At 40.1% G+C, this 15,938-nt stretch overlaps 1 protein-coding gene across 8 annotated transcripts in view; it reads left to right on the top strand.

Moving 5' to 3' along the window:
* sema6e (sema domain, transmembrane domain (TM), and cytoplasmic domain, (semaphorin) 6E) overlaps positions 1–15,938 on the top strand; it is a 355,217-nt gene that overhangs the window by 244,783 nt on the left and 94,496 nt on the right. For all 8 annotated transcript variants that reach the window (XM_041793576.1, XM_041793570.1, XM_041793577.1 and 5 more), the window contains 6 exons: positions 3,315–3,405; positions 6,606–6,728; positions 10,488–10,576; positions 10,740–10,957; positions 13,584–13,715; positions 14,785–14,940. In XM_041793576.1, coding sequence (XP_041649510.1) covers positions 3,315–3,405; positions 6,606–6,728; positions 10,488–10,576; positions 10,740–10,957; positions 13,584–13,715; positions 14,785–14,940 — 809 coding nt within the window. The remainder of the gene's footprint in view (positions 1–3,314; positions 3,406–6,605; positions 6,729–10,487; positions 10,577–10,739; positions 10,958–13,583; positions 13,716–14,784; positions 14,941–15,938) is intronic.

Genomic DNA, 15,938 nt, shown 5'->3' with positions numbered 1-15,938 from the left:
CACTTCAGCATTCCTGGTATCTGAGCATGCAGATGAAAGTCAGAGTCTTCTGGTCCTTGGTCCATCCGGTCTTACTATACTCTTGTGAGGCCTGGACATTGCCTGATGACCAGAGGCGCCGACTGGACTCCTTTGGTGCATCTTAAGGTATTGTTGACCGTGTCTAATGCTGACGTACTCAGGAGAGCAAAGATGGGAGTGTAATAATACTGGAACAGCAGATGTACTTCTGCGGGCACCTGGCACACTTACCCGGGCCTGACCCAGTGGGCTGGTCCAGATGAATTGTGTAGGGAGCAGTTAGGAGTATACCTGGAGAGATGGGCTATGAGCCTGGCACAGGATGCCAGAGCAGTGCAAGACCAAGGTTGACGAGGCAAAGTGCTGATCCAGCATATGCTCCCATACCTGACCAGAACTGACACAGGCAACATTGTAGATAAAAAAAAATAGGCTTTTAAAGTGTGTCTTATACACCAGATTTCACAATTATATAAAATGCACAATTCAAAATATGCATCTTTATTGTTTTATCTTTATGTTTCTGTTTCCTGTTGTGTAGATCAAACAGGAAATCTCGTTTAAAGCTAAAGAACCAACTCTTTGATATTAAATAGCACCTGCTCCAAGTCTGATTCAGTTCCATCATTTCTGCTCTATTGGAGGTTGACCTGTATAAAATAATAAAATTCATCCCAACTACAAAAACTTGAGAGTCAGCCTGAACCTTGAATGAACCCTTGAATCTGCTTAGAAGTGATATTTGGGGCAGAGCTGTTGTGTTGGATTGCATCAGGTTCAGAGGTGTAAACATAGTCTGTTTTAAAGTCTGAGGGTTTTTCTTCAAATGTCTCGGGGCAGTCCTGTTGCAAGCTTTTGAGTCACACAGTTTCTCCTCCGGCAGATGATTATATTGTCACATGTACACAAAGAATCCATTTACCCAAAACCCCTCAGGTCTGAGGTGGAAATAAGCAGGAAGGAATCTGCTTTTGTGCCTTAAATTGTGAAACACTGACTCGTGTCTTTTCTATGACAAAAAGAGACGGTTAGAAGGAACAGATATCTGACTGTTGGTTGGAAGCTTAGTGATTTTCTTATTCTTGCTCTGGTACTGTTTTAAACCCTCCTGAGACTAATTTTGTTATATATATATAATCCCATTTGTCTCCGAAACTGTGAGAACTTGTGAAATTCCCCAATCACACAGAAAAGCTCTATTGTTGAGTTAGCTTGAAGCTAATTTCCATCTGAGGCACAGCACATTAAAACACAAAAACACACTGTCAAAGAACAATAAGAAAACACAATGTGAAACATTAAGCACGATCCGAACAATACACCTCATTCCAAATTATGATGCACATTGGATTTTAGTGTCATAAACGTTCAATTTTTAGTTTGTCAATGAAATTCATGGATGGTATTGTGTCTCAGGGCTCTCTGGATCACTGAAATCAATCTCAGACACCTGTGATAATTAGTTTGCCAGGTGGGCCCAATTAAAGGAAAACTACATAAGAGGGATTCTCCACATTATTAAGCTGGCTACAGGTTTCAGTAATATGGGAAAGAAGAAGGATCTCTCTGCTGCCAAAAAGAAATAGTGGAATGCCTTGTACAAGGTATGAAAAAATTAGATATTTCACGAAAACTTAAGTGTGATCCTCATACTGTGAAGAAATTTGTGGCTGATTCAGAGCACAGATGGGTTCGTGCAGATAACGGCATAATGAGGAAGGTTTCTGCCAGACAAATTCATCAGATTAAGAAAGCAGCTGCCTCTGGAGTCCCACCAACCTCAAGGTGTAGGATCCTCCAGAGGCTTGCAGTCATGCATAAACCTACTATTCAGCCACCCCTAACCAATGTTCACAAGCAGAAACGGTTGCAGTGGGCCCAGAAATAATTTCACACAGTCTTGCCTACTGAGAGCCGTGCAAACCTGGATGGTCCAGATGGAGGAGCAGTGGATGGTTGATGGATGGCCACGATGTCCCAACAAGGCTGCGACATCAGCAAGGAGGGGGCGGAGTCATGTTTTGGGCAAGAATCATGGGGAGAGAGCTGGTAGACCCCTTTAGGGTCCCTGAAGGTGTGAAAAAGACCTCGACAAAGTATATAGTTTCTGACTGACCACTTTCTTCCATGGTACAAAAAGAAGAACCATGCCTTCTGTAGCTAAATTATTTGCATGTATGACAATGCACCATCTCATACTGCAAAGAATCCCTCTGTGTCATTGGCTGCTATTGGCATAAAAGGAGAGAAACTCATGGTGTGGCCCCCATCCTCCCCTGACCTCAACCCTATTTAGAACCTTTGGAGCATCCTCAAACTAAAGATCTATGAGGGTGGGAGGCAGTTCACATCAAAACAGCAGCTCTGGGAGCCTATTTTGACATCTTGGAAAGAAATTCAAGCAGAAAATTCTCAATAAACTCACAAGTTCAATGGATGCAAGAATTGTGAAGGTGATATCAAAGAAGGGCTCCTATGTTGACATGGAACTTAGCTTGTTAAAATGTATTTCATTGAAATAGCTTTTGATTTCAGTAAATATGACCTCCTAATGCTGCAAATTCAACCAAAAAAATGACTGAAGGTCATAAACTAGTGATAATTGATCCATTAATGTACTTTAGGACTGTTTTAGTGTGTTTCAGCCTTTCCACAATGGCTCAGTTTCACATCACAGACTTTCTTAAAGCAGCAACCTCTTTAACTGCTTGAATCAAAAGAGACAGCGCGTAAACCAAGCCACGTGTTTATGGGCTGTTAACGTGAGTGTGTTTGTTGGTGTGTCACCTTGATGCTACACAGGGTGTTGAATCTGCTCTGCATGTTTTCATCCTTCGCTCCACAACCGCAGGCACACATCCACACACAGGCACGCCGCAGGGTTTTGCGTATTGTTGTACCTGGGGTTTACAGTCTTGTTAACAGCAGCTCAGGAAATAGCAGCTAAATATCTGTGGCTGAGAGATAAACTGTCCTCTCCGCTCCTGACAGCAGGACTTCAAACTTCACACACATGGTTTACGGGCCTGACCCACAAACAACACATCAAATAAACCTAATCTTTACGATGCACCAGTTACCTTTCATAATCACAGGCTGATTTCATCCCTCGCACTGGGCCACAGTATTCGCATCATTAAAGGCTTTTGTTTGCTGATTGATTCTGCAGTCAGGGCAGCATGGTCCACCAGGGTTTTTATGTTTGCAATGTCTTTTCTACCCTGTTTTTCTATCACAGCCCTACATACTGCCTCTTTAAAGCTATCTTTTGTCCTGTGTCCTCTCTGACCTAGATGGCAACTTTGGAGCAGGAGGGGGAGGAGGTAGTGGGACAAGCTCGGTGTCCCTTTGAGTCCCGCCAGTCCAATGTCGGCCTTTTTGCAGGTAAGTGAAACTGAGGTTGCAGGAAGTATTGAACTTTCTGGAATAAGAGTTAATGTCTTCAGCTGAAAGATGATGCTCACAATGGGTCATCTCTATTCATCGTGGGCTTATATGTTTGAAAGACCAGAGGCATACCAGACGGATCTTTGGAAACAATTTGGGTAGACAAGTCACAGCTCAGGATGATTAATGTGTACCTTCTCCAGAACTCTTTTGACAAGGCTCTTCTAAAACTCCAGTGAATAAAAATATTATTTTCAAGCCATAATTGCGCTTCATTTTCAAACTGTTATGTGTCTACGATGGTAAATGCAAGAATTATAAAAATTGATAAAAATAGCCAACATCAGTCCATAAGACTGTCCATTTTTAAATTTTATGTGTCTTTGGAGTTGCCACATAACCTTGCAAAGCAGATGGGTTTGCCAGACTCTGTCATCAGGCAAATCCATCTTGAAAAGCTCCAGTCTGCACAGTTTGAACAGAACCAAACACTGTTCGGACCAGTCAGCGTTATTTGAGGAAAACAAGGCGGTAGCTTTGAGTGGAGTTTAGTTGTACTCAAATCTGTCTGCAATAGCTGCCACCAGTGTGGTGATTAGCTCGGCTATAGCTCAACTAGTGTCAATTTTACTGAAACTTGACCACATTTCTGCATGAAATAAAGAATAGAAACAAAGCTCTTTATGATTGGAGAGGTGTTTTTGCTTTTTTTTTTGACCTGCTTTGACATTATTTTGTGAGAGGTACTGGGGGAAAGGGTTGTTGTATGAGTGGTTGTATATAATGGCTGCAAGTGGTGTGATTAGCTCAGACTTAGCCACAGTGGCAGTTTTGTCAGAACTGAACAATGTGTCTTTATTAATCCTGTATGACCTACCATAGAAGGCAAAAACAAAGATCAATTTGTGAAAAGACAACATGTTATAAAAAATAAACTATTTGCAGTAGTGCAATTAAGTCTGTAAGAGTGCCAGATACTTTTGGGCCTGCAAATTTTTGCAGAAAGCCATGTTGAAACAATCACAAGTGCAACTCTTCACCTGCAAGAAAACAACACGATAGGATTCGTACAGACAAAACAGACAACAGTGTGGATCATATTACATTATATATAAGGATATTTCTGAAAAGAAAAGTACTCTGGGACACACTGAATGTGTGTATGTTAGTGTTACTCCTCCAGTTTTATACGCAAAAAGAAATATTGCTCTATCTCATTTGGTTGCAAATCAAAAGGCGGTTAAAAATAGAAATGCCGGCACTGTGGCAGGTCTTAAAGGGCTACAACAAGGGCAACAACGAAAGCTTTTCATGAGGGAAAAGAGGTTTTTGTTCTTCTCCTGGTCTGCTTCGGCATGTGTTTGCGATCATTATGGGGGCAGTCTACCGGTACATCCAATGGCTGCTGCTGCAGTAGCTGTTAGCTCAGATGTAGATGTAGGAAAGTGGCACTTTAATCAGAACTGAACACATTTCCTTTGTAAAACAAGAGTAAAGAGCCATGGCGAAAGCTTGCCTTTGCAATGAAGGTCTCCCGACCTTCCTTGGCAGCAATTTTATTCACCGAGAGGCTCCACCATTAACTACAGTATCTACAGCAACGGTAACCTGTCAACTCATGAAAACTGCATGCATGCAACGTCATTTGTCGCTCTGATTAGCCCGTCATGAATGTGACAGAATGTTCCTCCAATCACCTTCTGAGAATTTTTTTAGTGGCTGTTTAAACTATCAATCATGGCATGTCAGGTTAGTAGCCACAGCCAGACAGGAGTCAGCCAGTCTTTTTTTACCTCTTGGATTTTTCCTGCAAGAAATGTTGACAATTTTAATCTATTTGCACATGTTCCCGTGTGAACTCAGTCCAAACTTGAGGAAATGATCCAACAGAGAAACAAACTAGTCCATGATTTGGACCAGAGCAAACAAACTAAGGGTGTAAAAACGCCCCAATAGCCACATGTGTTAGCCCCACAGTAACTGATCTGTCATTAATCCCCTCAAAGAGTCCTCCAAGCTTCATTTATAGTCAAATAACACAATATCATTGCAGTATTACTTGCAAACGTGTGTTTTTGAGCTCTAAAAACAATAAACTCTTCCTCTGTTTTAATTAAACCTGTGTTCACTGAGCTGAAACAATCACTAAACCTGACTGTGAATACATAAATTTGTCTAATCTGCTGTTTGAGGCTCTCAGGATGATGCCTCACTTCAAATGAAACAAACTTTCATGCTTGGATGGGTTTAATAGTTTTAAGGGGGAAGCCATTTTGGACCAAATTTGACTCAGGATCAGATTGATTGAGAAAAAAGAACACATTTTTTATTAAAAAGGGATTTGTAGTAATCTGATGATGCATGCAATACAGAATAAAAATGAGGTTGAATATCAAATCATAGAGACTTTATTCACAAAATCATAAAAAGAGATAAATCTTGTAGAATAAGAGTAATTAATATCACAGAATATCCACTTTTGAGGTAGATATAGTCATTAAAGTATACTGTGAAACTCTGACCATAAACGGAACTCCTACAGTACACAACCATGACCATTATGGGCACCACATCAGGCCTCAGAATCAGCCTAAAATCATCCAGCCAGTCTTAGGCTAACCAGCACATTGTCATAGATTGCACAACCAAAGGAAGCTGTTGTCTTGATAGGAAATTAAACATCAGAGCAGCATTATTTGTAGTTCCTGTACATTGTTTGATTTGTCAGGCAAAATACAACTTAAAACTATAGAATAAGAGAGCACTCGAAGCAACAGTATATAACAAGTTCCTGTTATGATACACTTGACTATGTGTTACTTGCTTTTACTCTGGTGATCAGAGGCTGTTTCATGGATCTACCCCTGGATTTGTTCTGATTTGTGCTTACATGTCTCTGCTAATCATAGCTGCAATGGAAGCTGATACTCTGTGAACATGAAGGGGTCATGTTCACAGACGAGTGCAGCCAGAGCCAGACCTCAATCCTGCCAGCTTTCCACTGACATTTATGCAAAGTTCACGCAGGTGTTATTAAAGTGACACATTTCCCCGTATCTGTTCTCATCTGCCTCTTTTTTAAAGGGCAATAAAAGTCACCTGTGACCAAAATAGACACCTGATAGAGGCAGGTTAATCCAGGAAGTCTTGATCCCTGATGATCACAAATGTCTTTTTTGTCTTGCTCTTTTTCTCAGGTGGTGATTTTTACTCGGCCACCATGACCGACTTCTTGGCAAGCGACGCAGTGATTTACAGGAGTCTGGGAGAAAGTAGTCCTGTTCTACGTACAGTAAAGTACGACTCCAAATGGCTGAGAGGTGAGCATACAGCATAAAAAGGGCGTTTCACATTTGGCGGGATTGTTTCTTTCCATGCTCGAGTATTGTTGCTGTCCTCTCCCCTCTTCCCAGCTTGTCTGCTTTCACACAAGTCAACATTGTTTCATGCCCAAGCACACTGGCAGCGTTAGATATTGGTTTTACAGGTTCGGATCCTCATTAATAGTTCTTGAGACCAAAAAACAATATTCTGAGATATGTTTTATTATGACAAATAAAATGCACATAACTTGAAAGAAGTAAACTTGCATGATCAAAAAAGTAAAACGAATTAAGTAGAGAAGTCACAGAGCAGTGGGAAAACAGGAAGTGGTACCATACGTTCATAGTGTCGGTGAGACATAGGCCTCAGTGTTATTCTAGTTTATTTGGCTGTTTTCAAATTTTGTTATTGCGACCATTAGTGGTTTTACCAAAGCCAATGTAGGTAGATGTCTGGATTTGGTCTCAGAGGCCTTATGATAAAGATTGTTTGAAGTCACATGGTCCAAATCACAGGATAAGGTCAGATGGTGGGCAGGAAGTGAAGAACTCTGGTTAAGGATCAAGTGGAATGGAGGAAAGTAAGTACCTTATAGCACTTTTTTGACCTACACTTATCATCAGAAAACCTTGATGGACATGAGAATGATGGCTAGCTATTGCACGTCTGCAAATCCAATCAGCCAAGCTTTGGGGTGTGGGCCCTTGGTGCTTTCTACAGGTCATCAGGTGGTCACCCCCAGTCACAGCCCATCCCAGCATCCTGATGTGGCCCCCTCGGCCCCTCAGGCGTAACATCCAGCACTCGTTGCCTTTGAGCCACTGGTACCTGGATGCTGCCTCCGCTTGCCTGGTGAAGACTTTTTAAGGGAACCTCTGATTCCGAGTCTGGACAGGGTGTTCCAGTGTGATTGCCAGTGAATCCTCGACAGCCTACTTTCACTAGGAGTTCCGTGCCCATCATCCCGCCTGTTGGCATTCGTGGACAAGAGCCTGCACTTCTCAGCATCCTCCATCTTCTCCTCCCATGGCACAGTCAGCTCTAGAAGCACCACTTGTTTTGTGGTTCTGGACCAAAGAATTTCATTTGGTCTGAGAATTAAGATGGTAATCTCCTCTGGAAATTTTAGTTGTTTCTTGAGGTTAACTCTCATGTCCCAGTCAGCAGCTTTTTTCAGGATGCCAGCACCAGCCGATGTCCCACTGGAGCTTTCTCCTGCTTCAACAAACCTGATGAAGTGGGGCCCTGTTGTCCTGATGTTATTGAATCTTACATACATTATTTATGAATCTCATGGGTTAAATAATTCTCCTGGCATGGAAGCAGTCAATATCATGCCTATCCAGATGGAGGGAGATAAGAGTCTGAGGAGTCTGTGCTGACCTAGGAGGCTTGCTGCACCCCTTTAACAACTTTCTCCTTCATTTTGTCGTACATATGCTTTTAATGAAAGCACTGATACACTATGAAGCAAGTAAACCTCTTTTGGTTAGCAACAGAGTGATACAACACACCTGTTCCACAAAACCACAGGAGCTGGATCCCTTTGAGAGCTAGTTTCCTGTCTTCCATTTTGGTTTATAATCAATTCAAATACAAAAAGCCAAACTGGTACCATATGAAGAGCCATTTTGTAGCCAAATGATCCAGATCTCTGAAAAGAGATGGATTGCCCATCAGTGAGCAACGCTGGATGGATATTGGCTAGGAAAACACAAGCAAGATCAGAGCCAAACTGCACTGAACCAAACTGGACTGCTTGATCGAAACAGACCATATACAAGGGTTGTCTGACTCAACCCCTTTAAGACTGTAGATGGAGGTTTTCTCTGTAAGCTTTTGAAACCCTTTGCCAGATTATGTCACCACTTTCAGGACTCAAAGTAACCCAGATTGTTAACTTTTCTGCAGTTTACACAGTTGGAACAGCTGCAAAACTTTGACATTTGGTATGCTTCTTTATGCAAAAATCCCATTCCTGCCCCATCTGTGGTTCTTCCCTGTGATGTGACATTGTCTGCAAACATCCTATAGCCATTATAGGCCTGTATTAAATATGAGATATACATCTAAAATTACTTTCAGTAGTTAACACCCAAATTTTGAATTTAGATAAGGGGTCAGGAGTAAAAAAAGGATCAAAATTTATTTTGACTATCTAAAAGTGTCTCTTTTTTGAGGTCCAGGCCCCTCAAAAAGCCTCAAAATGTCTTCATAAACAAGCAAATTATAGTTAAATAGATCCCTACAGACATATTGAAACAATGAATTTGTGGATTATTATGCAATACATAATATTGTGCAATTGGCACCAGAAGAGCTGACTTTCACCACTGTGGTGCATGTATTCTCTTATTTTTATAACCTTCACATGGCATAGAGACATTAAAGAGATGGGGTGAGATTGTGATGCATGAATATTTAGCATACCATATTCACCACGGTCTGTCATGTTTGTGTGTTTTTTTACCTGAAAAGAGATGCCCAAAATATTTTGTTAACTCTTTATGATTGATTTTAGCTAAATTGGGACGGGCCTTATGTTGGTCAATTACCATGGGCCCCCATTTAACTCAAACTGCCCGTGTTCATGACGTCCCTCTGCATTTTTTGTAATTTTTATCTTTTATCCAGGCCAAACATCTTCTATTATTTGGGTCAAAACAAAACTTTGCAAATGTCTCTTTCCATCTGGTATCCTTCCTTGCTCTTCTTTACCGAAGTTAGCAGACGTCTTGGCATTATCCAGTGCTCACTGTCACAGATTATCGCAGTAACTGAGAGAGATTAAGAATAATTCCAAAAGCAACAGGGCTCAGGAGTACTTTTTATGTCTTCCTCAAACTAGTGTCTGGATTTAGCCAACGATAATTTGTCTGAGGAAGAAACATGGCTCTGCTAAAGCTAAAGGAAGTAGTCTGCCAGAATGAAAACTGTGATTGCATGTTGTTAACATTCTCCGGTTTGAGTGCTACTTTTGCAACCCAATCATTAATTATTTATTTTAATGTAAGAGTTTTCTTTCAGGTGATACTCATAGAATGAGTGCGTAGACTCCCCTCATTGTCTTAAACACATCTGCACGCTCATTTGCTCTAACATGCACATATTCTGGCTCCAGTGTTGTTGATCGGTTCTTCTGTTTATCAGATAATTGTTCAAAACTTCCATCGTCTGAATGAAACAATCTCATAAGCTCACTGAAAAGTTTTGAATTGAGTAAAAAGCTTTAGAAAAGAAAGGAAAGCAAACTTGACTTCATAATGTTTGATGTATGCTTTATAATGAACCTTTCATGCCTTTTTTTTCTGCACTAATTGTTGGTTTTTGAACATTTAACAGTTTCTATGCTTACATCCGCTGATAACAAATCTCTAATAGACCTTCATGTGCTTGAATAGCATGGATTTTATGTAATAACTTTTTAGAAAAACTTTTGAAGCCCTGACTTATAAATGATTACATTTCTGACACCAGTTGAATAATCAAAGTGTTTATATAAGCACAGGTCCAGGACTGTTTTCCTGTTTTAATGAACAGCATGGCTGTCATTCTGAGTTTGTTTTCACCTCATTTTTCTGTAGTTATATTCAGGTTGTCCATGTAAAAATGCACTCTTTTGGACTCTCTTTCCAAGCTGAGCATCTGTGTTTACCAGCTCCGCTTCCAGCCTTCTCGCACTGCACTGTCATGTTGGAAATGAGGCATCACTGCCAGCGTGTTTGTCAACTGTTTTCTCTCCATGTGTCCCGCAGAGCCCCATTTCCTCCACGCCATTGAGTACGGGAACTACGTGTACTTCTTCTTCAGTGAGATTGCGGTGGAGTACACAACTCTTGGCAAGGTGAGGGACTAGATTCAGAGCAGACACTCTTCAGACTTGTGGTTTGTGGCGTCTGTGCTTGTGGAATGAAGTGGAACAACATCACTTCCCATACAAACCACATGCCTGTTTAATATTCCACGTTGGCTCTGCCTGACTTTGTTTTCCCCTCTCGTCTCCTCAGGTTGTTTTCTCCAGAGTGGCACGTGTTTGTAAGAATGACAACGGCGGTTCACCGAGGGTGCTTGAACGTTACTGGACGTCATTCCTCAAAGCTCGGCTGAACTGCTCCGTCCCCGGCGACTCTTTCTTTTACTTTGATGTTCTGCAGTCGCTGACGAACGTGCTGCAGATCAACCACAGGCCAGCTGTGCTCGGAGTCTTCACCACACAGGCAAACAGGTTCGTATCAGTGTGGCCTCACAGTGATATACAGTACACCTCTTACATCTTTCATCATTTCATATTTTCATGAGGTTAAAGTGGGGTGGAGACAACCAGAGCCTCGGTGCTGACTTGTGTCGTAACTTAAGCTTGTGAAATCATTAGCCTTGGCTTGAAAATGTTTTCCCTGTGTCTCTAGACTGAAGAAGTGCTGACACAATTAGCAGAATAGTCAATATACATAAAAAAGTCTCAGGAATAATGATATATCAATAACCCTTAGAGTTCCTTAAAAATGTTAATCTGAGCAGGCCAAAAATGACTGTCATATGTAAGAAGAAATAAAATCTATACATTCATATTTTCCCCCTTTTTTTTAGCTGTTCTTTCTGAAACATAATACCTGATCAAAAATATCAAATTCTGACCTTTTTTTTTAGGAATTTAACCATTTTAATGCAAGGCAAATTAAAAAAAAGTGTAATGTAAAAAAAAACACAAAAAGTTAAATATTTCCCATACACTTAACAATAAATAAATAATAATAATAGATATATATTCAAGTGTGCTTTTTAGAATAGTTTACAAAAATCCCACTTTTTCAGTTCATGTATATGATTTTCTTGAGAATAACAAAAATTTACATCCTTTTCAGTATAGCAATTGATACCAAATTTGCTTTATGAGCCAAAAACACAATAAGATATTCATTTTTTTTTTTCAAATCTTACATCCCTAGTTTAATTTATCTAATATTGTGTAGGTTATAATAATAACCATGTCTTTATAATGTATTACTTGTGTTTGTTGTACACTACATAAGATGAGGACACTAAAAATAACTGCATATTAAATCACAATCACAATATTGAGAAAAAAAACCAATTAGACTTTTTTCTGCATGTCGTTCAGCCCTAGTGCATATTGAATACAATATCATTAATTCAAAAGCAATTATTCCACAATAGCATGAGTCTGAATTAGGGATGGGTAAAAATATTGATTAATCGATGCATTGCATCACTCTGAATCGATTCACCTCCTGGCCAGTGGGGGTTGCTGTGCATGTGATTCGCATTGTATGGACAGAGGCAGCACTCGACCAAACAACAACCAACCACAACCATGTTATGTGAGGTTTATCACAATTTCCAAGAGGAAAGAAATATTATTTAAGTTTACATGCACTTTACTTTTTCAGTGTTTATACAGAACTGTCATGTTTTTTACTTTTGTACTCCATATGCACAAATAAGTTATTATTGTGGAAATTTTTATTGTCAGATGTTTTATTGCTCAAAAATGTGAGGTGACTTCCCACATATGTTCACATGGTCATGAAAATAATTGTTAAAGATTGTCAACAGGTTATCTGTGTATGTCTACTTCTTACTGAATCGACATTATAGCATTTAAATCAATCTCAAATCGAATCGATATCGAATGGAATAGCAACCTAAAGAATCGAAATCAAAACGAATCATGAGGTTCTGGGTCTGAATATGAGGGTGCAACAAGCTTTGTGCTATAAAGGAGGGGGCTGGGGTGGAGGAGGTTAAGCTTTGCCAGCAGCGCTGTGGTGCATTAGCATTAATGCAAACAGGGATTAGTGATAAGTAAGTACATGATATTTAAATGCACCGATGTTTTAAAAGAAAGAGCTATGATTGACTGTGGGGGCTTGGAGGTGAAAATTAGGATCAGTTGGCCATCAGCGGATCATGGCTGGGAGTAAGACTACCATGTTCTGCATGAACTAATGCTAAGCTTCATATTACAGAAAGTTTTATACATTCTGAAACATAAATAAATCAATCGTAGCCTCTTACTTTTTTTCCCTCTGGAAGCCCTCTGTTTTTCCGTTTCATTGATACTATCCACACTTTCATAGCCCTTACAAAGGCTTTTCTAGTGAGCCTGGAACTTGGAATGTCTTTTTATCAATTTTTAACCTTTTTTTTTGTGTCAATTTTAGGCGGCTAATGCTATCAACAGCATTGTCTGTTTTGTATCCCACAATGCATTGTGACTGGGCTTTGACAACCAATGGCAGGCTGTTCAGTTTGCATCACCCTTTGTCAAACTGTGCTGGTACATCATAGAGGAGACAGACTGACTAGCCTGTGATGTAGCCCTCTGTGTTACTGTAGACAGGAACTGCTTTGAATAACAGCTCTAAATCATCCAATAAATCATGCAAAGACATTTTTGTAAGTGTGTAAATATTTTGAAGATACTTTTGGTCTCAAAGCTCAGGTTGTCCTAAAATGAGAGCTTGACTGAGCACCACAGGGTTGAGGTTTTACAAGCTTTTTAAGACAAAAAGTCCAGGTGAGACACAGTGGTTGAAAAATAGATTGGGGCTTAGAGGGTTAAAATAGTTATTAGAAATATGCTCCAATGCAGTCATATCAAAGTGAAAGCTCACTCTTCCAAGAACAAAGATGATCTAAGGCCATCAGTGAATTAAAGCAGAATAAAACAGAAGCCAAAGGTTAACTTAAGTTATGGTTCCAGTCTGTCAGTGCAGGCAGAAGTGTCCTTAACAGAAGGACAGAGGTTGTACCAGACTATGACAGGGTGCTGATTTGCAGACATTTGTGTTGCCCTTTTGATATCTTTGTCCTGTCTGCTTTCTCTACAGCATCACCGGGTCAGCGGTGTGTGCTTTCTACATGGACGACATCGAGAAGGCGTTCAGTGGAAAGTTTAAAGAGCAGAGGAACAGTGAATCCGCGTGGACGCCCGTACCAGAGGAGCAGGTCCCTAAACCAAGGTGAGAGACACAGAATCAGGAGACTCTTAGTCACAACAGTAACATAAGATGACGTCAAGGGAAGCAGGGAATCATGGGAGTGATTGCCTGCTATTTAAGCCCCATCCTGGATGAAGACAAACTGACACATTTAAATTTGTTGTTCCTGTAAATGAAGCAATGTCTGAGTCAGAGCATGGTGCTATCATCATAGAAGCCCTTGTGTATCAGTTGAACTGATGTTAGATTAACTGGTAACAGTCCTGGCAGATGTTCCAGGAACTTGGGAATTGAGGATTCTTGTTAACCTTCCAAATAACTTTAAATTTGCAATTACCCTGGTCACTTCCCAATTTAAGAAATTGATAGTGCCTGCAAGGACATTAAAGTCACAAGAAGATGGTTTGTGGAGTGACAGAGTCAGTTTGAAGCCATAAATATGACAGAAGATACAAGTTACCGGTTCAAAGCAATTCAAAGAGCAAGGTTATACTTGCCTTTTAATGAAAGTTGAAAAATGTCCATTTTGGGGTCCTGGGGACTTTGGACAGAGTTATTACAGTAAAATATTTGAAAATACTGTTTGCAGTCGTTTCAAATATAGGTGACTAACATCTATGAAGGTCTAGAATTTCCACTAGTAGCACTACTAGCAATTGTCATAAGACATAGTAATAGAACTACAGCTTCCAGGGGCAGCTCTCAACATCCTGTTACAAAAATGTGAAAATATAGGATTTCTCTTGCTTCGATAGTGGTGGAAATGTTTCAGGTAGCATGTGTACTTTATATGAAAAATATATAACAAACTAAGTCATTTTTAAAGTAATTCAGATATTTCAGTGCAATAAAAACTGTCATTTTACAGGAATATGTTTTCTGCCTCTGACAATGAAGTTTTTACAGCAGCTGCTGTTATTGTTCTGCAGACATCTTCAAATAAAAAAACAAAACAAGCAGTCACACAGGACACCTGGTTCCCCTCCTGCTTGTTCCTGAGAACAAACAGCTGCCAGTAGTTTTTACATCTGTGCACATGGAGCTCAATTCACTTTGGATTAATTATTTCTTCTCCGCTGCTGTTGCACAGGCCGGGATGCTGCGCTGGCGAAGGCTCAGCCGCCGCCTACAAGTCATCTACAACTTTTCCTGATGAAACCCTGACTTTCATCAAGTCGTACCCGCTCATGGACGAGTCCGTCCCCTCGGTCAATGACAGACCCTACTTCACCCGGACCACCAGCAGGTTTGTTCAGCCCATAGTTGTGCTTTTCTTCAGCCTGTTTGAGAAACCTTCCAGATTCATGAAATTTTATTTGGCTGGAGCAAAGCATCCAAAAATTCTGATGTAGAAACAAACCAACCAGCACCAGTTTTTGGCTTGTTATGGTGAACATGTCTGCAATATGACCCTAACTTTACAAGTTCTTATTATAGAAACCAAAGGGTTAAAAAAAAATCTACCAAGAGGACACCAGCACCTCCAAGTTGGTACAAATCATTGTCAAAGAGCTGAATTAATTCCTCATTAGAAATGACCCACATTCTGTAGGGTGCTGAGTCATTCAGCAGAAATTTAATTATAGAATTGATTAATGGCTTAGACAGTTCATTAAGCAAAAATAGTAATCAGTCATTGAGTTGAATTGAATATAAATCATGTCCAGAGAAAACTAGGGAGCTGTCACCTTGAGATATTTGAAGTTAGGGTGCTTTCTTCCACTCATTTCCAGCATAATGTCGACGTTTTTATGGACTATTTACATTTTTTATGTACAGAATGACTACAAGGGCTAGCAGTGCTGCCAGGATTACATTTCATAGTATGCACAAGAGGCTACAGTGCATGTCAGGCATGTTTATCTCTTAGGTTCTGATATGCACATCCATGATCACAGTGACTGAGCCAGTGCACTGATGCTAACCATACAGGACCAAATTAAAAACAAGAGGCCAGATAACTGTCTTTTAAGACAAGTACAAGCTATATTTTGGTAGCAGTGTTCAGTACCATCACAGCTTTTCTGCAGGAACATGAGGTTAACGTTGGTAATGAGCCTAATAGCCAGCAATGTTTTTAGTTTGACAGAGTCAGATGCTGTTTTAGACGAGTTCTTTTTATGGTGGCAAGTTAGATGAACACAGTTAGTGATACTAATTTACTTATCCTGAAATTAAAACAACCAAACAACATAAAAAGGTCCAAACTAAAGACACATCAGTACTATAAACTTGAATATGTTT

Source organism: Cheilinus undulatus, linkage group 8 (genome assembly GCF_018320785.1).
Source record: "Cheilinus undulatus linkage group 8, ASM1832078v1, whole genome shotgun sequence".
NCBI lineage: Eukaryota > Metazoa > Chordata > Actinopteri > Labriformes > Labridae > Cheilinus > Cheilinus undulatus.
Note: the sequence above shows the minus strand (reverse complement) of the source record. Positions and strands in the feature narration are given on the sequence as shown.